Raw genomic sequence first — 23,514 nt, forward strand, 5'->3', positions numbered from 1 at the left:
ATTCGATTCTTTAATATTAATGATAATTATTTTTTAATTAAATTGTCGATAATATACCTAACATTTGTAAACTCACCTATTAATTTTTTAATAAGCCCACCTATTAGGTATATTTGCTAAAAATTAATCAACCTATTGTTTATAACTATTTTTAAAGCTTCTTTGTAAATCAGAAATTAGGAATAAACAATAGTTGAGTTATTCTCATCATATTACACCGAATAAGGTGGTTTATTTAAAAATAAACAATTCTTGAATTTATTTTCAGCCGATCTAACAAATGTTGGTTTAATTTTAACAATTGTCCATTATTTTTTTCAAATCTGGTGGAATTTTATCCTTTTAAACTAATCTTATCGATTCCTCTACATATTTTAAACAGGGAAGAAGCATTAGGAAAGGACAAGAGTATAGCTTAAGAATAGGTGATCATATAAATTACATACATATATAGAGGTATGCCCTTAAAACTGAAGGAAAAGTTTTATAAAATAAATATCAGACCAACACTACTATATGGATGAAAATGTTAGACTTTTAAAAATAATCATAGTAGGAAGATGAAAATAGCAAAAATGCAAATACTTTTATACATGAGTGAGCATACCTTAATAGATAGAATTCGAAATATAAAATGTAAGAAAATGTTTTAGAGTTGAAAATATAAAGGAAGATGAAATATATTTAAGATGGTTTAAGCATATGCAAAAACAAAGCATCAACGAACCAATAAAAAAGATAGAAAGTTGAAATTTAGGATATTTCATATGATATGAATGTTTTAGATTTATAAATTGAGATAATACAAAAACCAAATGAATGGAAAAGAAGAATACATGTGAAATCATTAATATTGGTTTATATAATCGATCCTAATCTCTGAGATTAATGCTATGGGATTGTTAGTGTTGTGAAATCTCGCTTTCCTTTACCTCCACTTCCATCACTACAAACTAAGCGTTACTTTTTTAGCCTGTCATTTTTTAAATACAGTGGTACAATCAACAATGAGAACTTTTAGGAACATAAATTTAATGAAGTTAACATGGTTTCCCAAAGCCCAATCCAGATCATCTTCTATTTCGTCCCAAACTTACAAGCCAAGCAGGGCACTTTCATTCCCATTCACTAACTCCTATGAATCAAGCATACCCTTATTCTTCATCATCAGAGGTTCCCTCGTCACTAGTATACTCGTCACTGTCATCATCTTGATCTAGAATATCAATACGAATATGCGGCACCTGTATAGTTTCAGGTGCTCTTGGAAACATAGGCGGGGCAACAGTTTGTGGTATCCGCTCACCAGCTCTAGCAGCCGCAGCAAGAGATTCCAATGGGGGTAAATTGATAGGATCCCCAGGCTTCCATCCAGGAGGAGGTAGTGGTATATCCATAGGCAGTTCCACAGGCATACCCGGTTTCCAGCCAGGTGGGACTGTAACATTTGGAGGCATGAGTTCCTTAATTGCAGCCATCGGATCCGCAGGGGCCTCAATAAGGGGTTCTATTGTCTTCTCCTTGTCCTCCAGTGTTTTGGGTAGACCTATGTCTAGATCTGCAAAAGCGTACAGCTGCGAGGCTCGCATTTGATCCTCCTGTGGGGCTGGAGGGAGAGCACCACGTAGCGGACCACCAGCACCAAACTCAGGAGGTGCAAAGGTTGTATAGCTGATTTTATGGGCATATGATATGACATCTGCCAGCTTCAACTGAGATGCAACAGTAATAGTACTGGAAGAAGTCTCTGAACCTTCTGATTTTGATCGTTTCGGACGGCGATAATCAGCATAATCATCAACAAGAACATCAAGAACCTGTTCGGCTTCTTTGAGTTTCTTAGCAAATGTAAGAATTGCAGAATCTTTGGCCTCAATTTCTTGGTTCAACTTTAGTTTAGCATCATGAAGGTCAAGAATTTCTTGTAGTTCTGCAACTGCTTCAAATAACTGAGTTTGAAGGGATGTGAAAAGGTTAACGATTTCTTTGGGTGTAGAGGTAGGGGAGTCAAGTGGGGGTGTGCTCATGGAATGGGTTTGAGAAGGAAGGAACGTTGGAAGAGAACCACGGAAGGCACTGAGCCAGACAGAACGATTAGGTGAGACCTCAAAAAGTTTGGCAGCCAAAGACGCCATCTGCAGAAGAAGCGCTTGGGCTTTTTGGAGAGGAGGTAGCAGTGAAAGAAGAGTGGATGAGGTAGTTTTTGGGGCTGACAAGGTCAACTGCTGCTGGGTTTGGTTTGACTGAGTTGCTTGTGATGTAGGCTTGGCTGCACTGGGGCTCTGAAGAGCAGGCGAATTAGGATTTGAAAGACCGAGCCTAGCAGGCGACGGTATAGCCTGGTGGGGAAGACTTTGCAACATTTCAATATGCGGTGCTCCCCGTTAAATAAACCCTGAAACAAAAACATCATACATCAGGGATTTTGAATTAACCTTGATTTACAAGCTACAAAGATCCTTCATTTCAGAATCCAACTCTGCTTAGACATGTCGCTGAATATAAACAGGTTTGCACATGGAGTAACCAATATAAATATTTCAACTTTACAATATCTGCCCAAGGAAATCCCACAGACATGTTTAAATTAGCAGCTACAATCATCCGAGACCTCTTTATCTATTGCCTAACTATAAAATCCCAATCCCAGGATTGCACAAAATACGAGAAAGAAAAGCAACAGTGTCTTCTATATTCCTGTAAGAATTAAGATACGTAATAGTAAAGCAATTCATAAACATCTTGAGTGGAGGTGGTTAATGGGTGGGGCTGGCGAGGTTGGGTTGGGTCAAAAGCGCGCGAGGAGGGGGGGAAAGCAGGACAAATATTTCTAAAGGGGGTCGTTGGTGGACCATATCTGACTACAAAAATAATAATTTATGCTTCTATTTTGCAATATTCATATCTATTTGACACTATAAAGAACTTTGACAAACCAAACCACTATCTGACTACAGCACTTCAAACAAGAGCCAGGTTGAAATCAAATGCTTCAACTTCACTGCTAAGCAGCGGTGGACAGGCAGGCACTGAGCTATGTGGCAGGTCATAATAAGGCTTTCTAGAAATCAGCATTTGCAGTTTTTTTCAGTATCTCTTCGGACCCAAATCGAATTGTTGTTTAAACTGTAATTCAAACAGCCCATTCTAACCAAAATCGAATAGCCAAATCAATCCAAACAGCAATACCAATCTGCAGATTCATGCAGCCATCACATTGATATTTCAAGTTTTAATACCCAAATCGAATTTCCAAATCAACAATTTAATCACATAAGTAACACTAATAACCAAAAAGGATAGAAAATAGACCTGCAAATCAATTTGAACGTTGAGATCCAGTGTCATGGTCAAGTACTCAAGAATTCCCTTGGGTAATGGATGACGAAGAATGCAAGGGGGATCTTGAGGAGTGAAAGGGAGGAGAAGAAAGCAAGAACTAAAAGAAAATCAGAGATTTAAAATGAAATCTGACCCTTAAGTTTATTTTAAAAACCCATGTTCAACCCTCTACAACCCATTATCGACCCAATCAAATCAAAATCCAATTATAACCTGCCCCATTAATGACCCATCCCGCTAAAGACCCAATTATTTTAACTCAGCCCTAAGTCCAATGGACTGACCCATCCATTAACCACCTCTACTTGGAAGGAAACGTAAAAATAAACAGAGAAAATCAAGATCAGGGAGTCGCTCACTTCTCAGCTTTATATCAAAAGAAGCACCAATACTGATAACTAGGGGAAAGGAACACCCACTGCCCGCTAGACAGACTTGCTGAGAAGCATAAATGAAGTGGAATTTCATTTGAAAATATGAATTTAAATTGTGGAGTTGTGAATCATGAATTTCAAATTAAAATTGTGCCCGGAATACACGTTATTAAAATATATATCAGTTCTCAACAAGACCCTAACCAAATATCTCCATGGATCACAGGTGTGAATTGAAAAACTAGTGAAAATGTGAATGAAATTGATAGGAAATACTGAACATATCTAATCTCAACTGAACCATAAATAAGTTAGGGAGAATATGGCCGAAGTAAATACAGGAACCCTGACTGCAAGCTCCTGATTATGACTTAGCCTACAAGCACAGCATAACAAAGGGAAGCCAACAATTATACCCTTTCATTTCTCTTTTGCAATTGTACCCAAGATATCACATTATTGTTATTCTTTGTTTTGTATTAATCTAAAATCAAAAAATTCACCAATGGGTTATCATATAACTAGCAATTGAGGCACACAACAAAGTCAATTCTAACATATTAAAATTATAAGGGCACACAATTCAACTTTCTATCTTAATACTTATAAATCAAACAATGCACAAACCAACGAAGTTAAAATATTATATCATCATCATTAACATTGATTTCAAGTATAGCTCACTAAATGCTAAAAACCCAACTATGAAATTACTCCTACGATTTCAAATAAGAATCAGGAACCCAACTTATCAATCCAGTATGATGAGTATTTCTTAACCACATGGCAAATGAACTTTCTGGAATGATCGACACGCATCCGAAATGAATAAGTTGGAGTATCATTTATCAATTAAACAGTACATTATCAAAACCCTAATTTTAAGCTTCAACAAAAATGAAGATTAATGAAATAACTTGAAACTTGAAAACAGCACATAATTTTTGTTTATTTCTAAAGTAATATACATTGAATATAAACACCCACAAATAAACAAAATTAAGATATCGAATCTATAACCACCCAAAAAATTGAGTTTGAACAAGTAAAAGAACCCTAAATTCTAGAAAAACTCACTTGTAATTAAATGACAAACGTCCCAAGAACAAAGAAATACCCACAAAATTTAATGGAAAATTATGAAATTGCTTCAAATATAAACAAGAAAATGTAATTAATTTGATAACAAGTTGCAAAAAAACTGACCTCGGAGATGCCCCAAAGCACGAGGATTTTGAAAATTTGGAGTTTAGCTTGATGTTTTGGACTAACAAATCGAAGATTATATGGAGAAATTGCGAGAGGAGTTTAGCAATTAGAACTCGATAAACAAAAAACTTGGAATATGGAGGTGCATATCTGAACTTTGCAATTGAACTTAATTTTAACTGGATTTTAAAATAAATTTTTAGCTAACCCTGACTCCCTGAGTTTTCGAGTATTTTATGCGGTAGACGAACATTTTATGATCGCTTCTTATACTTATTATATATTTTTGTAAGTAGGTATTAAGAATGAAGTAAATAGACATTTAATAAGTAAGTATTAAGGATAATGTAAATAAGTTTTAAGAACACAGTAAGTAGACATTAATCTTTAATGGATTGAGTCTGAGATATGTCTCTCAAAAAGACGATCTCTCAAGAGACTAGCTGAAAATTTGTGTGGTGACTTTAAGTTTTAACTTTTTCATAAGGTAATCAAAAGGTTAAGTTTTTTATTAAATTAAATACTCATTTCAAACAAACTTCTGAAAAGCATGCCCTATAAGGGTAATCAGGACATTGGGGTTTACAAAAAAAATCGTTATGATGGGTGATAATAACATAAATTTTATGAACATTTAACCTTTTGCATGCAAAATGGAAAAGTTAAAAGTTTAAAGGTAACTACACGAATTATAAAATATATTTGTCCACCACGTAGAAAAAGCCACGAGTTAAAAGTCACCACATAAAATTTCTCTTAAAAAAATTTTACAAGTATGTTAAAACATTATGGACATAAGACCTGGTTATAAGCCGACTAATTATGTACTCTAGTCTCTAAATATTAAACAAGCCGACTAATTATGTACCCAATCAACAACCAAACAAAAAATAAAATGAATTGAACTGAAGAAAAGCCGCATAAGAATATTAACTGATTTATAGTCGACTTGAATATGACCAGAACTATTATTTAACCGCTTGAAATCGAAATAAACACAAATAACTCTACTTGAAAGGAGAGGAAATGGCTAAAAATTAAAATAAAAAAACACTAAAAATGTTTTTTATTTGTTGAAATTTAAACTACTAATACTAATATAGAAATTCGTGCGATATGCACGGTGTTCTTAAGATTAATATATTTTTTATAAATGATTTTTAAACAATGATCCAAGTATATACTATCATTTATCATTATCAACTACTATAAATTTTTCTATCAAAATGTAGAAAACGATATAAAAAATAACATGTTGATAACATATATAATTACATGTGAAGAATGATGCAAGCATGCATGTATATAAATTAAAACAAAAATTTCCTTAATGCATGAAAATAAAAAATTCAACTGCTTTCTAGCTACTGTATTTTGTCACACTTTATTACTGCTAATGGACTCTAATTAATAAAGTATTTTCTTTCACTAAAAAAAAGAAGTATTTTCTTAAATTTATTTATTACATGTAGTATTTACTGTGTTATATAATAATTTCTTTTTCTTATCTTAATAGGAAATTATAATAATGAAATTATTCCATTTGTCTCCCCTTTTTAGAAATTACCATGTAGAATTAAAATTCGTCTTTAATAGAATGTATGATTAAAGTCAAAAGGGTGATAATATGGGCTTAGACAATCCGAACAAAATGGAGATAAGGTGTCCAAAATCATGAGATTGAAGGAGGTTTACTACTATGACCAATTGTTTGTAGTAGAATATATACTCTCTTTTGTTATTGAAAACACGACTAATGTACCATCACGGATCATTTGAACGTAGAGTTATTGAAAATTATGAACTACAAGAACGTAATCGAAAACTTGATCTTATCTTTAACGTAGACTTCGAAAAATAATTTCAGTAGAAACAACGAACAATGCAAGAACATGGTTAACGATACCGATATAGGAAACAAAATGAGTTAAGAAAAAAGGAATTCTACATTATATACTGGCTGAAGTTTTATACAATATACAAAACAATATTAATACTTTGGTGTCTTGCTGCCTGGTACAAAATTTTTTCTACCTATTTATTCATACAATAATGAGAAAATATATGTTTTAACAACTATCTACAAGCTCTTCTCACAAAAAATGGACAATGGTTACAACAGTGTCACCGGCTGCTGATGAGGCCTCTTCGAGCAGCTTCAACATCACAAAAAAGAGATGAACACCCATATGGAATATCGTAAAAGCGAGGCCGGTAAAAGGCGATGGTTTAAGATGCCATTGTCCCGTCGAGGGAATATTGTGTTTTGGGTTCACCGGATTTTGTGAACTTCATATACCCTTAAGGCCAAAAAGCATAATCGTGAAAAACTTCTGGTTAGCTCTGTCCGTCAGCTCGATTTTGAACATCGAGTACTGTATTTCCTTTTTCGGAGTGTGGGTTGGTATGTGTGTAGTTCAATTGAAGAAGTATGGTGAATCGAGTACTTCTTCCAAGTTGAAGTCCCCTCGTTCTGGTAGTGGTGGGAAGGTCGATTTTGGATATGATGCCTGGAAGCTTTCAAGTAACTGCAAGCAATCGGAGAGAAATTTTTGACGGAATATAATCGAGAAAGGAAAAATCGTATGAGCGTACGTTAAGACATAAACTCACATTTTCTAGAATGGGCATGTCGTATAGCTCGACGAACTTTTCTCGAAGAATTTGATTCATCTGTTCCACATCACATGCATGTGTCCAAAACGAGTCGTGCACTCCTGCAAACACGAGCAAATAAAGGGTTTCATTTTGGTTCGGGTCATCAGTTGCCGAGTTTGTGTTCACCTAGCACATTAGACAATAGTAACACAACCAGAGATGTTTGTAATTAACTCGATTATTCGAGACTTATTATGACTCGATCCGACAAAAAAATTACAAGCACATAAAATGGAATCAGATTGGCAAGATATTTACGTACATACAAGACCCTACATAGACCTAACCCGAAATATTATACTCGAAACGTGACTTAACACTAGAATGTACACCTCTAAGCACAACTACTTAAGAACACAAGACTAGAGTAATAAACGACCCGTTTGGTTAGTGGTACTAAATGGTGGTAATGGAAATGATTTATAATGTAAAATTTCATCCAAAGTTCCATGTCATTCCCATGGTGATAAAACTTTGATCACAAAAAAGTTTTTGTTATAAATTTCCATTACCACCTAATACCACCTCTCCCAATGGTAACGCATGGGAATGAATTTAATGAAGAAAATGAGGTAGCCAAGATATTTTTCAACAAAAATTACACTAGTTTTCATTCTCATTATCACCGGTTTATACCACCTACCAAATGGGCCGTTAGGAGTATACAAAAAGAACACGAAAACCGAACATTTATCAAATCCCAAAACAGTATTAAGAACATGGTGAGGTGAAAGTTAACCTGCAAACTGTAATCCCGCATCTCGGCATGCCACAGCAGTCATCATCATATGAGTGCCATCAAGTGAGTGAACATAATTTGGAGGAAACGCAGTTCGTTGTTTTTTAACTTCGATCTGAAAGTCAGTTCAAATTAAAGTCAGTTAAAAAGCCTAGTTCTTTTTTCCTGGAAGAGGTGAAAGAGAAAATGACTGCATAGTAAAATGCACGAGCTTACCCCGTCACCTTCCTTTTTCAAGGCTAAAACCTGAAGAGATGTTTTTATCTGCAGACAGCAATAAACTCAGTCAGCTTGATTCTAAATGAGGGAACATAAAGGAACTAGGTTGAACTAATGATAAGGCGGAGCGGCTCGATTGAACGAAATGCATTGTCTTAATGCCATATTTCGACAAAAGCGTAATTTAGAAAATACATTGAAAGGGCAAGAAAACAAAAAATTAAATAGGATAACAACTAGATAGACATATGTAAAACTTGTGGAAACTCAAAATCCGCATGCATCGAACAAACAATCTTCACATTACCAGCATACTAGTTCTTTGGATTTAAAAAAAAATCAAAACTATCATGGAAAAGTCATGTCAAAATTTCACTTGGTTAGTATAAAAAGCAGCTTATTATCTTAGGATGTATTAGATAGTAAATGTGCCTCCTCTAACATGTGGAACCAGACTAAGCCCTAAAATTATGTTCAGACAGCATTTTAGGAGGGAAGGGCAAAGGACAGGAGGGAAATGGCAGTGTGGTTTCCTTCAAAAGTTTCCTATTATTGAAAGGATTTTGGCTTATAAAAAATGTGAAGGATTTCTTGCTTCAAACTGTCTTCCCTTCATTTCTATTTCCCTTCTTTTCCCTTTAACTATTCAAATGAAGGAAATTTCTTCCTTCCAAATCCCTTTCTTTCCTTCCCCTCTATTTCCTCCCATCCAAATGTAATTTCAAAATCTGCTACATTTCATAATCACAACCTCTCTTTAGAATACCCATGCACTTTTGCTTTTTAGCGAGGAATATGTCTGTCTTCTAAAAAGGAAATGGAGCAAATATTAAGGGGAGGGTGTATTAAATAATGTGGAGCCAATAATAACGTACATACTAGATGTTGGACATTTAGAGTATAATAAGTATATAAGCTAATACCAAAGTGCTATGAATTAGTGGGACAATATAAGTGTAAAAACTTAAGTCCAAAGGGAAAGGCGGCTACCAAGAAAAGAAAAACCGATATAATCGGTTACATGACAGTTTATGACATGGGGAAGGTGGTATGACATGGGGAAGGTGGTATAACATGGGGAAAGTGGTAGGCATGACATGGGAAAAGTGGTAAAAATGCATATATCCATATAAAAGAGGATGGTTGCATTAAGAAAAGAAGAATCACATTAATTTCTCTGATTTTGTGTTTCTATACTTTCTCCTCCCCATATTTTCTTACATGCTTGAGTGAAAGAATCTTGCAAACTCTTTTCACTTTATTTCTTAGATTACTCTATTTGATCTCTTGTTCTTCACATTGTCTAAGTATATAGTGCTTATACTTCGATGCAACTATTGTATCTCAAAAAAGTATTCTAAGTTTAAGCCCAAGCACCAAGTAGGCGGAATAACGCTTTTAGGAAATCTATTCTAGAGCCTCAGTTTGGTATCAAGTTTCCGAAGAAATTATTGTCTAAAGATCTTTGTTTTGGTGATAGTTCAAGTGCAAGTTTATCATCATCTTAGTAAGTTTATTTTCTTAGTGTTTTTAGTAGGTTGTTCTAGACTTTTAATCTTCATTTTCGGTGCTTGTAATTTCTTCAAGTTATTATTAATCAACACATACAACTCAACACCACGAATGAGTACTAGGTTGCACCTCATTATCTATAATCACTTCATCGTTTCTTAACAGATCTCGCAACAATCAACTTGTGAAGTTAAGCTGAATTCACAAACATTTTAAATAAAGGTATCTTCCAAAAGATCAATAAGCAAGATAGAAGGATATCCAAATCAAAATGAAGCATCTTTTTAGTAAGAGAAGCAGTAAATTACATTACATCTCAAATAAACCAAAGCATTAAAGAAGTAGAGCAGACAGCAAAGCAATCAGAAAGAACACTCACAAGATGTCGTTTGCTTTTACAGTACGGTTGTATAACTGGAAGTCCAAGAGGAGTGATCCAACGAACAGGTTGATTTTCAGAAGCAATAACCTGTAAGATGGGCAAGTGAGTGTGTAACTACTAAATCGAATTCCGCTTAATTCATACAGTAGAAGCAATGATACCTTAGCACAGTCACCAAGCCAATCCATTATACTACGTGCAGCTTGAAATAATTGACCAAGAGCGGACATGGTTACCTAGATCAGGAAGGCATTATGATGCAAGTGCTTTCAAAGCATTGTTGCTGGGTGCAGATATCATAACAGCAGAACAGGATAAATGAAACTAGAATCAAGCAAACTCAAATAAACATCCAGACCATGTGGTATGTGGTAATACACTAGAGTAATGGTATGTTTTTATCTGTAACATATGTCTCTTATATCGATGGCGCCAAAGGTTTATAATTCTTTGATTCTGGATTGTATGGAGTATATTAAAATGGCACACTAATCATGTGCACGTCATGTTTATGTGAAGCTACAGGTGATGTTTGCCATCAAGGGTTAATTAAAAACTTCTTTTTTATCAATAACAAGGGTAAGGTTACGTAGATCCGACCCGAGTAATTCCAAAGTGGTTGGCTTTTAATAAAGCCAACCACCAAAATAATAAAATCTTAATCATTCATTCTTTCTAATATGAAATCTGAGATATTATTTTGCATACTAATAAAAAAATCAAAAAATTTAAAAATAGCAAATGAATTTTCAAAATAATTATATCATGACATAAATTACAAAATATTTTTCAGTAACCACCAATAATGTCAAATTTGATAAAAAAATAAATTCAATAATTTTTTAAAAATTAATTATAGTGGTTGGCTTTGAGCCAATATAGGATTTCCCTATCCAACCCCCCAATTCCCCTTGGTCACTCAATGGCATTAGGGTAATAGTATGTAATGGTAAGTTGTCATGATCATGTTCAATTTTCCTCAACTCCTTCCCAAACATCTTAACATATCTGCCATCATGTCAAGGAACCAATATGTTATATACTTGAACACATCAAATTTTTATTCTTACCTTAGCAGAATAGCAAGCTGCAGTAAAAAGTAGCCTGTCATCAGTGATAAGACCCTTCTCCTCTAATCTCCTCTTTATTTGCTCCCTTGCACCAACAAATGTAACACCATAAACAGAAGTCATTACTGTCTGTTTCACCAGTTTGCGGTCAACCTGACATTCAAAAAGACCTTGTTTTATCAGCATAAAAGAATCACATAATACCCAGTTGCTATCAAACACATTTTTTACGACGATATACAATTCAATGGCCCATGAGGGATGAACACTAAAGGAAGATACAGCAGAGCTGATGACAAACCTGATCAACCAGGACTTTAGCTAACACCGCATTTGGGTCTTTTTCGGGGTCTTTTCTGCTATCCTTTTCCATAATTTCACGAACCCTGAAAGAAAAATATTTTCCAAATTACTTCACCGTAGCGTATCTCATGCCATGGAAATCGAACAATATGCCAGAGTACCTTTGTATTAACACAAAATCTCATTCCATTGTAACTAATAATATGGACTGATTGCCAGAGATCTATAATGGAATGGATTTGAGGCCATTACAAGGTTATGGGACTTTGTCCCAAATTGGTTGTATGGACAACTAATATGAGGTTTATAGAGTAAATGAGCTCTCGCGCCTACTAGATCAGTCTTCTAACACTCGAGTTACCCCTTAGTAAAATGGTGAATAAAGCTCATATAAAGTATAAATCTGAGATTGTTATTTCAAACAGTCATCTAAGATTTTTTTATACTTTTTTATTGGATAGACAAAATGTCAATAAAATGGCATTAAAAAAAGTTTAAATTTTTTTTGATTTCTATGACCTAAAATTGCCAAATAAATTTGATGTTATAAGAAAATATAATTTTACTTTAAAGTAACCATATACTTTTATTAGAAATGATTGAAATAAAAAATTAAAAGAGAAATAATTTGCCACTTTCACTACACATTCACAATGCTACGAGTAAAGGCTTTCTTTAGAATTGGTTCCTAAAAAGTTCACAAGACACAAGTAAAAAACCTTTTCCGACTCTTCTACACCAAATACTACAATAAGCACTCTAAAACTTACAATTACTAACAGGGAAAAAACAACATTTAGAAATCCAAAGAATTGAATTATATTTTATCGACATCAACCAGATTTCATCCAAGTCCAAACCCAAGAAAGAAGGCATCTGATTTTTTATTTATGTGTAAAGATAAAACTGGCAAGTTTCAATCGTCAAAAAGATTTACAAGATGAAGTAAAGAACAGCAACAACGCTTAGAGAATAGACAACAAAATGTTTCAACAAATGTCTATACAGCTTTTCGTCCAACTGTACATCCCATTTCAGTTAGTAAACTTTTAACTAACAGGGTGGGAGAGAAAAGTCATATCAGCTGGAAGCTATGTTACTCGGACTCTTCATTTTGCTTCACGTACCCATGTCCGATCCTTAATGCTCGGACATTGCTATGGCACTTAGACACTTCATTTTAGGCGTAAATATGAATATCTAGACACATCCGACACTTCGTCACATACCAAAACCCGACATCAGTACCCGAGTCCAAGTAACATAGGCAGGAAGCTTCCATCACGTCTTCTCCAAGAGAGAACATTACTTATTTAGTAGAGACAGATAATTACTTAATACACGTCACAATTGTTATTTGTCTTCTACAAAGTTCATCCACTAAATTCCGTACTAGTAAACTTCTTTACCTTTATGTTATAGTGTGTCCACTAATGACATTGAACACTACCCTTATAAAATATCAAAAGAACGCATAATTTCTAAGTTCTCATGCTGGCATTAGATTTCACAATGCAAAATTTACCTTGCAGCTATTTCAGAGTACACATCAGCAGGTTTCTCCCCAGTCACCAAGTTTACTGCCGCTGCTTCTTTCTATATTAAAGTAACACAAAAATGAGGGAACGTGATAGAATTTCAAAAAAGCATAAAAATAGTATAGTATCCACTCCTATCTGTTCAAAAGCTCAAGAAGCCAAGCAACATCAACGACCAACTTTTTAGAACACATAACATAAGTTTCATATGAACCGTTGAGTTGTTGACCAAATACAGCCAGAAAACATATCAACTTTTTTAGTCTATTAATCTTTACTGCCCCTCAAATCAGTTCATGAGAAAAGATAAGCAAAAAAGTAGGATTAACATACACTGTCTCTTCCCAAAGCAGCATAATGCTGTAGACCATTGCAAGAGCCATCCTGAACAATGAGTAAATAAAACATAATATAGATTAATATGTGATAAATGTTCACTTATAAATTGCAAGAACTTGTGCAGTATAATGTAATGAAGTCCTTTGATACACATGCAACGACTTCCTTTCTTCACATCTAGAAATTTGAAAAAACAGCAGAGGAACAGGGAGGAAATTGACATGATTTCTGCAATCATAAGTAGAAAGGGAAATCCATACAGTTGGCATGTCCCTCACTAGAAATTTGGAACATGTCTGAACTCTGAACTCTTCCATACAACGTTTTGCAGCCCATACCAATCGAAATGTGCGGAAGAACTTTATAGATGGTGCTTAGTGAATTTAATTACAACAATAGAGAAGGACAATGATGGAGGCATTTCATGAGTGGTACTTACCTGATGTATAGGAAGATGAGAGATAAATGTATGTGGAGATGAACTGTTCAGGGCTCCTGATAGATCAATACAAGCAGCTAAGCATTGAAAAGGATCTTCTGCTGTCAACCACCATCGATTTCCGTGTATAGGATCTTTAGCTGAATCAAATATTTCAGCCAGATGGTTTTCCACAAAAGCTACACGTTCCTCATATGAAAGTTTGTCAACACCACCAGCATATACATTTGCCAAGTGTATCTTCAGCCAACGTAATCCAGATTCTCCCAACGGACGTCCTTCAGCAAACTCAAGCACACCTCGACAAAGATCAGAACTTAGATGATTTAGATGTGGGTGCATGGGATAAGCTCGACCACGGAAGTCAAGATTGTGAGGATAATAGAAGCCTTCCTCATCTCTCATCTTCTGAGCGACCTGGAACACCAACATCAGCCAAAAATAAGAAGGCAATCACTTTGAAAGTTAAGCATAATGTGCAACTAATTTCTTTGTCCTATCAATTAATCCCTAATGACGTAGTATAAATCCATCAACAGATGCAACCTAGAAAAAAATCAACCTTAGTTCAAAAACTATGGCATAAAAAAGTCTTTCTTTCCTTCAGCCTTACTATCAAATTTAAATATTTCAACAGCTTCCACCATTCTAACGTCAAGTAAAATTTTCTTTAGCTTGGCACTTGGCAGTGATAGGATCAGAAGCTCGGCAGTTGTCTATAGAAAAATGCACATGCTGAATACTCAAAGGGTTCACTAATCTACAAAATTTAGTCTGCAGGATTAAAAACCTCACTTAGATCCATTCAACAATCACAATACCAAATGCATTTGTACCCACTCCCACAAAAAAGCAAGAGAAAAAAAAAAAGATGAAGGCATTAGTTTTAATATTAGCCCCCTTCATAACACAACCAAGAACCAAAGAAACTCAACAGAAACTACACATTTTTGACCAATTACCTTTAGCCCTCTCATTTTCTCTAGATACGTACCCTCACCCCTTAGTTTTTTATTTCTTTGTTTTTGTCCATCCTCTTGGAGACTGGAATCCGAAGATTTGAGAGAAGCTCAAGAAAGATCAGCAAAAAAGCTTCAATGAGGTTGGCTAGACAAGCTCCACAAATATTGGCTCAACAACTCACTCTTGCTTTGAATGTGCTTGGAACAGAGATCAAGTAAAGCTTCATTCTTGCTAACCAGGGGCCATGATGACAAAGAGAAGTTGTGAGGAAGCAAAGAGAGAGATAAATATGACGTATTGATTGGCAGTGGTCATGGTTCTATTAATTTGTTTCACTTCTTTCAGGACCTTTCGGAGTAAAAATTTTTTGGCACTTTTCACCGGGGAAAGATTTTGAAGTATAACAGTTAATCTGCTAAGATGGTTTTTGGGATAATTCATGTGTGTTTTTAGGCGTTTCAAAATATTTCACATTTCAAGAATAGAAAACAAAACCCGTAAATTGTTTCCATGCCTCATAGCTCGCTCCAACTCTTCTTACACATTTAGGAGGATTTTTAACATCTAATAGAACCATGGGCCTATATTTTTGGTCCATAATTCTTCAAATATAAATACATTATAAGGTGAATATTTACTATCAAAGAGGAGACAATATCATAGCTATCTAAAAGAAAAATAAATGCACCCGGATGTATTTTTTTGCGTATCTGAAAGGTTTCCATCAGCTTGATATACATGTGCAGTTGCAGATGCAAGGACCAATCAGAAAAATACAGTTTCGGTCACGGACTCACGGTTTCGGTAAATGATTTCATAGTCGTCTCCGCCTATGTCTTGGTCGTAGTAAACTCAAATATCCATATGATATGGTGACACATCCTTGTTTTTGAACTATGGGATAGCGTAGCATTCAACCCACTTACATCCCGCCTCAATGGGAGCCACTTAGTGGCATTGAAGAAATGATATGTTGTTGATGTAGCATTCATTTATATGTAGTATCAAGTACTAGAAGCCTAAACATCCAACACCCAAAAACATTAGTTATCACAAGAAGATTGTGATTTTGATTGAAGAATATTTATTTCCTACGAACAAGATTGAACTTTCAAGGTTGAACATTTGTTAAGATTTTGAAGGCGTAAACAAGTAATGAGACAGAGACTAGAATTTATTCTTTTTTTTTTGTAAACTTCCAGCAGAAAATTGAATTCATATATATCTTGGCTTAATAATACATACAACTAAAATCTGGATCAAACAATTTCCAAACAATAGAATATTTTAGCTTTGAAACATTTCAACATTCAATCATCATAAACTTAATCAACTGATTTGAAAACTCACAGTGATTAAAGAGAAAAGAAAGCATACCGAAAGTTTAAGTTCAATGTCACATCGTAAAGCATGTCTCTCTCTATTGATTTTCTTTGCTTTCCTCACACTCCACTTCCATGTATCAAGTTCTGTTGGATCCTCTGTCACCGGCTTCTCAGGCAAGGGAACCTGCAAGATAAACAATTCAAGCTGGATAATCACACAAATGAAAAAAGAATATGTTGGAGGGAAAACAAATAAAGATAAATGCATCAAAACTGATTGGAAAAAGTCTATTCCTCAAGTTCTTGTCCAAGAATATCAATGTCAACCTGCTAATTATCAGTACAGATAAAAAAATAAAAAAATAAAAAAATAAAAAAAAAGAAAAAAAAAACTTGGAAGGATCCTGACATGAGAAGCAGAGCTTTCAAGGGAAAAATATATATGATAAAAAATTTGGAAGTACTGACATCCTCACAATTTACAAGACCAGCAATGTTGCCACCACTAGCCCACAGGCTTTCCACTACACTAAGAACTTTTCTGTTGATCCTCCATTTTGTGATTCCAAGAGTATTTAATGCCTGCACAAATGTAGGGTAGAAATAGTGTTATTACCTAAGAAGCATGTAACTTGATAGTATCCTGAAGACATTAGTGTAGCAACTAATTGACTTGACAGATGTCAAGTTCATTAGGTTCATCCTGCAACAAAATTTGACATTGATAGTGAACAAAATATTCCAACTCTGACAACTATGCTAAATTACTGTTATGAGGCGGTGAGGAGTGGGTGAAGGTGGGGGATACTATTTGTAAACACTCAAATACTTTCTTCCATCAATCAGACTTTTATTGGGTTCTAAGCATGTGAAAAAGGAGCAGGAAGTTTAGATATCCAAGTTTGTAAAGGAGTAGCTGAAAATACACAAACAGTACAAACTTACAATGCACAAGGTTTATAAAAGAGCAAGAATATGCAACATTCCATAACTCCAATGCCATTGAGACGATGCGTTTGCGAAAACGGTTGCAGTGTCACATAAAACGGGTATAACGGAGTGATAACGTGAATCATGGCCAATACGGTGTGAGTTTTGACAAAAAAAAAATCACATAAGCGGAGTTTAGAACTTATAATTGCATTTTTGTTGTTGAACTACTATTATTATGCAATAATATGTCTACAGCTATTATAATTGCAATATTTGAGGTTCTTTTAATGTATAATTCATTAACTGATTAGTTATTAGTTAATTATTTTGTTTATCAATTTAATTATGAGTAACTATTATTAAAGTGATCATAATAATTTAAGTTAATGGGTATTAAAGAAATTTTAAGAGGGAGACAAATAATGTTGCAACAATGAAATATCGTTATAACGGTAAAATAACGGGCGTTACACGTTACGTAATGGTAAACGCAGCGTTTGACTTTGAAATTTCATGCACCGTTGTAACGGGATTTAACGTTGCGGCAACTCTCAAATAGATTGCATAACGAGCTTTACGTAACGTAACAGAGGAATTTTTATTTCATGCATGTAACCCACCTAGGTGGGATTTACATGGTGAAATGTACGTAACCATACCCAGGTGTTCACAATGAGTTTTTTTAATGACCTTTGATAGATAACATCATATTCAACTTTATGCAGATAAGAAATACATATAATTGAAAGTGCATGATATACAACATTTTATTACCCCAATGTCATTTAGTGGCTCCTACCTAAGTAAAATTTGGAAGGGTCGAATGTACGCAACTTTAACCTTGTTAGTGACAACTATAAAATTGTTTGCTCATCTCACTAAACCTCATTAAAAAATAAAAAAATAATAAAAAAAAAGACCAGAAAGAAATGGATAAAAACAACATTCTTGAGCAAAATTTAGAATTTTCCCTAATTGATCTCAGCAACATGCAACTGCAAGTCGTCTACAGATTAGACTGACTGTCAAAGATAAATAGACACATGGTTAAATAACCCAGAAAAAGGGGAAGCAAAAATAATTGCAAAATTTAAAACAAACTCGTGCTGGTAAACACTTTGAGAAACTAGCAAATATTTTAGCCTTCAATATCAAGCTTAAGGTTGTCTATATAATAGTACCTCAAACACTCTCTGCATCTGTTGTGGTGGAGTTTTCCTCATCGCCTCCTGTTGCTTCCTTGATCCATGTGTTCTCATAACATAAGAAGGTAGGAACAAGTAGCCACCCTTGTCATACCTGGAGATGTCAATCTATAGTAAGTAAATATAACTAGTACAAATGTAAAATCTATGGAGACAGCAACCAAACAATGATAGTTCATTCTTCATTGTCATAGAACAATGAGAGTAATTAACTATTAATCCCATTGAGGTAGTTCAGAAGTTTATATGTACACAAATGTAAAGTGTATGTTATAATGCTCCATATTATTATAAAAAGTGACAAAGCTTCTTACATTTCTATGAAGGATGACCTATCAGGAATTATTGAGTACACGTTTATAAAAAAGGAAAGAGATAAAAAATGTAGAAATTTCATACCCTCTCCAATTCTTCGGGGGTATCAACATTGGGACATAAGGAATAACCATGTATCGAGCCTGCTAAAAAATTACAAGTTCATTAGTTTGTGTGAATTCTAACATTAACTAAAAGATCATGAACAATATTCTGAGATTTATGTCATTACATGATGGTCTTAGAGAGCCGATGGCATATGTCATTACATGAGCCCAAATAAATGGAACGTAAAAGGTAGAGCTAGTGTATTTGAATTCTATTTTGATAGAGCACCGAAAAACCAAAGGGAAGAGAAACCATTTGTATGCACTTACAACTAATGAATTGCATATTTTTTGTGGATATTAATTATTAGTTGACAATGAAAAGAGAAACTTACACTTCTATCAATCCCTTTCATGACAAGTGGGTCACATTCTATAACTCCGTATCTTTTCACCATTTGCTGTCTTCAAGAAGTAAAAAAGATAAGAGTGAGAAGTCATAAAAACATAGATTATCTTGTGCATATCGCCTCCATTTATAAGGCCACTCATTCGTTGTTAAGGGGCATCACCATAGACAGAGAAACAACCTTTATTTGTTGAGCTACGAAGACCACAAGTATAACCCATAGCAAAACAGACAAGGATGGTTGAGACCCTAGGATATGTTGTATACTAACAGGACGTACACAATTTTAAATATAACGGGAAAGCAGCTTTCTAAAGATAAAGCATTACGAAAGTAGATGCTCCTCACCCTAGCTCATTGGTCAAATTTTTGAATTTATGCTTGAACGCAGGTCGTACATCAGGTGGATTGTCAGCTGATCGATTAGTTGGATGCTGAACATAAGCTGTTTCTATTAACAACTCTATCAACCGACTACCCAGCTGCGCCATTGTGATAATAGAAAAGTGTCAGAAGATGAAAAATGTATTAACGATGTATCCATTAGATGAATATATAGACATCACCTTAGCTTGAGTGTCCTGACTCCATGCCTTCATATCTTCATTTGTCACCAGCCTTGCTGCCTCAAAGAGTCTTTTTCTTTTGACTAAACTTTTTACGCGGTTCCTCTGAATCTCCTTTTCCTTTAACAAATTCTCTGGCATATCACTTGCATTTTTTCGTAGATTCTTGGTTTTTTCCAAGAAACTGTGGATTTTTATCTAGTACCAATAAACAAAAAGTACAAACTCAGAAAAGATTACAGGAATGTAGTAGCATATCAACGGTCAATGTAACAGAAACAAGCAAAATTCCTTTATGCTTTTCATTCCGGGCGTCAATAGGCTTGTTTGAATAATCACAGCCTATATACCTTTTGCACTAAGCATTACATTAACGGCCCGTTTGGTTGTTGGTATTATATGACGGTAATGGGAATGATTTGTAGTGTAAGTTTTCATAAATTGTATCATTTCATTCCCATGGTAATGAAAAATTGATGATAAAAAAGTTTTTTTGTTCATAACTTTTCATTACCACCTAATACCACCACTCTGAAGGTTAATGTATTGGAATGAAATTTGTGAGTTAAATGAGATGATTGAAGTACAACAAGCATGACCATAAACTTGTTAAGAGATTTCCACACCTAAATTACACTAAATTGTTATTACCGTTCTCACTATTTAATACCGACTACCAAACGGGTCGTAACAGTACAAAGAGGATCTTAAAGGAGTTCTCAAAGGATGAAGCAGGTAACATAAAGACGAGTAATATAGTGAACGCACCAAGAAGACGAGTAATATAGTGAATGCACCAAGAACCTAACTTAACCACTCATTAGACTCCTCTATCCTGCAAAAACTAAAGAAACTTTTCAACTATTAACAGGTGATGAACACCCCTCCCTGCAACCCCCCGGAAAAAAATCCACATTCTTATCAAATTTTATATAGAAATATTGAGAGGATTTAGACCATCTCCACAGCTTGCATAAGAAGCCGTCATCTTGCTATGGCAAACTCATTTTTCTAAATCACATTATATGAAAAAGTAGTTGGTTCTTAAGCAAAAGAGGAGGCCTTTACCATAAGCTTACTGCTAGGCACAGATTGAGTCTGAAACTACACAACTTCATGGAGATTCTTCTCATGGTGTTTATTCGAAAAGTACGAACTACTAAACTAAAATTATTCATATCTGAACATAAGACCATCCAAATACTTTCCTAATAGTTCAAATCAAAACCTCAACTTACGCAACTAAACAAAGGGCGGGTAAATATCAAAGAGCGTTATATCCCACTTGGATTCCTATACAATGAAACTAAGCAACATCTAGAGACGGTATTTGGAAATTGAATCAGGCCAATATCACCACAAAAGGACACTCTTTCCTTAGTTGTTGATTCTAAACTTCAAGCTACTTAGTGAAATGAACCACTGAAAACAGTCGAATTGCGTGATACAAGGCAAATGGACACAAGAAAAACCAAAACCATGAGGGGGAAAGCACGTATGTCTTTCATTTTTTTACAACTCATCTGACAACATCATTAATGCCCAAAAGCACACGGGAAAAGAAGAGCTCTTAACACAACAATTTGCAAATTCAACCTCAAGAAATAATTCATAAAGGCAAAGTACATCATATATAAGAGCACATAACCCCAAATCTAACAAACTATGAGTTGTGCTAGACAATTCTACTTTAAATGGCATATGCAGTGCAACATCATAGAGGTCATAGAAATTAACATCATCAGCACTCAACAGTAGCAAAATCATACACCAAAACATATCATATAGCTATAGCCATCACTGAAAGTGTTCAAATCATAAACTATACAATTCAAACATCATCATCATCATACCCAATATCCCACACGAAGGCAGGGTCTGGGAAACTATACAATTCAAACACTAAAGCATAAGCATTGTCACTAGTAAAATAACCAAAAGAGGATATAAAAGTAAGCACCTCTTGTTCAATTGCAGCCCCAATTTGAAGAGCTGCTTGAACAAGTCGAACACAACCCGCCTCGTTCCCAACCATCAACAATGCCATCATCTTATGCATAACAATAACTGCCATTTTATCAGCAGGCAACATATCTATATGATAAGCATAAATAGCCTTTTGCTTCCTAGACCTTTGCAATTTCTGCTCTTTTTCAATTGCTTTCTTTAATGGCTCAAACCAACCCAAAAACAATGCCTTAACTTGAGGCAAATTAGGAGCCAATTCCTTATCTCTCATTTCCTTTACAAACTCCCTATACTCTTCCACCATATTCTCCCAAGCTTCAGTCTCAGCTTTAATCTGTCTCCTCCTTAACAAATTATACTTTTCTCTCTCAATTTCCTTAAATTCTAACTTCAACCCATTTCTACTCTCACAAAAATCTTTCATAATAAGGGCATTCACCCAAGGAGGATCTTGCATAAAAATTCTATCATTCAACTGAATTTCATTCTTAATTTTCTCAGAATTTCTCAACTGCCCATCAACTGTTTCTACTAAATCTCCCTCAGGAGACTCTAATATTATCTGGGATTGTAAACAATTTTGGTAAAAACTGTTCCTGTATATTTCTGGGTTTAAAGAAGGCAATGAAAGAGTTGAAGGAAAAGAAATAGTTAAATGCTTATTGGGTAATGGAATAAAGAGAGAAAAATGTGTTCTTTGAGTAATTTTATGTGCTTTAGAAGGGTTTCTCCATTGTCTATGGATTTGGATATGTGGTACAGGTGAAAAACAAGCTGAAGAAGTTGAAGACATTTTTGTATATTCTCTACTAGTTGGGAAACTACATGAAATATTAATTAATACTTGAAAATGGAGGATGAAGAGAAGAAAGAAGAGAAAAATGGAGGAAGAAAACCCGAGATAAACCCTGTGCAAAGGAAGAAGAATGGTGGAAAACTAAGATGTGGTATTTGCCGCGACAAGTTTAGGATAATACTCGCACAGGCACAACTAGGACAGGGACCATCAATTATGTCTTTGATATTTCCCATTTTTTAAATTTTTGAAGATTTTTTTTTTTTAACGGTAGGTCAGAGAACATCAAATTTAAATGATAATAGAACCTAAAATTTTATCTAAATATCTTTAACCTAGACTAAATTCTCATAAAAATTTTTAATATATATTATTTCTCTTCTTTTGTTCTTAAAATTTTAAAAATAAAAAAATAATTTAAAGATAAATCAGAAAATCCTAAAGAGCGCAATCAAAAGAGAGGATCTTCAACCCTTTAATTGAGTAGTTACTGATTAGTTTCATGTTAAGATATATAATTTGAAGTATTAATTTTGTTAGAAGTTAATTGTTTTAAAGTTACTCTCTAGTCTCCTGTGAGAAATCGTCTCATTTCAAATAAAAAGCTCATATACTAATAATTATGTAATTAAGCTATTCAACTCACGTATGGGGAATATTTCACGGTAAGACCATCTCAAAAATTTGTGATCATTTTAATAAATTGAACTGCTAAAAGGGAGAGAACACATAAATTGGGGTAACCAAATGCGAAAAATTGAATAGAATTGAGTTTTTTTAAAAAAATTCCCGAAAGAAGCGTTTTTGTGTTCGAGTTTAAGGTTAGGGCTTGTTCATTGTTGTTAATAGTGAACAAGAGAAAA

The 23,514-nt window shown here is 34.4% G+C and overlaps 2 protein-coding genes across 3 annotated transcripts; both read right to left on the bottom strand.

Moving 5' to 3' along the window:
• Positions 1-831: 831 nt before the first annotated feature.
• On the bottom strand, positions 832-5,161 carry LOC130824142 (mediator of RNA polymerase II transcription subunit 4). The gene is made up of 2 exons (XM_057689032.1): positions 4,923-5,161; positions 832-2,395 (listed from the first exon to the last, which is right to left on the bottom strand). The coding sequence occupies exon 2, from the start codon at positions 2,361-2,363 to the stop codon at positions 1,155-1,157; it is 1,209 nt and encodes a 402-aa protein (XP_057545015.1). The 5' UTR covers positions 2,364-2,395; positions 4,923-5,161; the 3' UTR covers positions 832-1,154.
• A 1,691-nt stretch (positions 5,162-6,852) lies between these two features.
• On the bottom strand, positions 6,853-22,855 carry LOC130824541 (DNA-directed RNA polymerase 3B, chloroplastic). 2 transcript variants are annotated; one of them, XM_057689596.1, is made up of 19 exons: positions 21,848-22,855; positions 19,888-20,085; positions 19,670-19,803; positions 19,308-19,377; positions 18,950-19,008; positions 18,527-18,644; positions 16,881-16,994; positions 16,465-16,596; positions 14,125-14,541; positions 13,680-13,730; positions 13,334-13,404; positions 11,807-11,891; positions 11,506-11,658; positions 10,597-10,671; positions 10,433-10,522; positions 8,539-8,586; positions 8,323-8,437; positions 7,539-7,642; positions 6,853-7,453 (listed from the first exon to the last, which is right to left on the bottom strand). In XM_057689596.1, the coding sequence occupies exons 1-19, from the start codon at positions 22,646-22,648 to the stop codon at positions 7,343-7,345; spliced, it is 2,946 nt and encodes a 981-aa protein (XP_057545579.1). In that variant the 5' UTR covers positions 22,649-22,855; the 3' UTR covers positions 6,853-7,342. The 2 variants fall into 2 exon arrangements, with proteins under 2 accessions (XP_057545579.1, XP_057545578.1); XM_057689595.1 differs by having other exon boundaries at positions 18,950-19,011; positions 21,848-22,842.
• Positions 22,856-23,514: the final 659 nt, after the last annotated feature.

The sequence above is a fragment of the Amaranthus tricolor genome, chromosome 9 (assembly GCF_026212465.1).
Source record: "Amaranthus tricolor cultivar Red isolate AtriRed21 chromosome 9, ASM2621246v1, whole genome shotgun sequence".
Classification (NCBI taxonomy): Eukaryota; Viridiplantae; Streptophyta; class Magnoliopsida; order Caryophyllales; family Amaranthaceae; genus Amaranthus; species Amaranthus tricolor.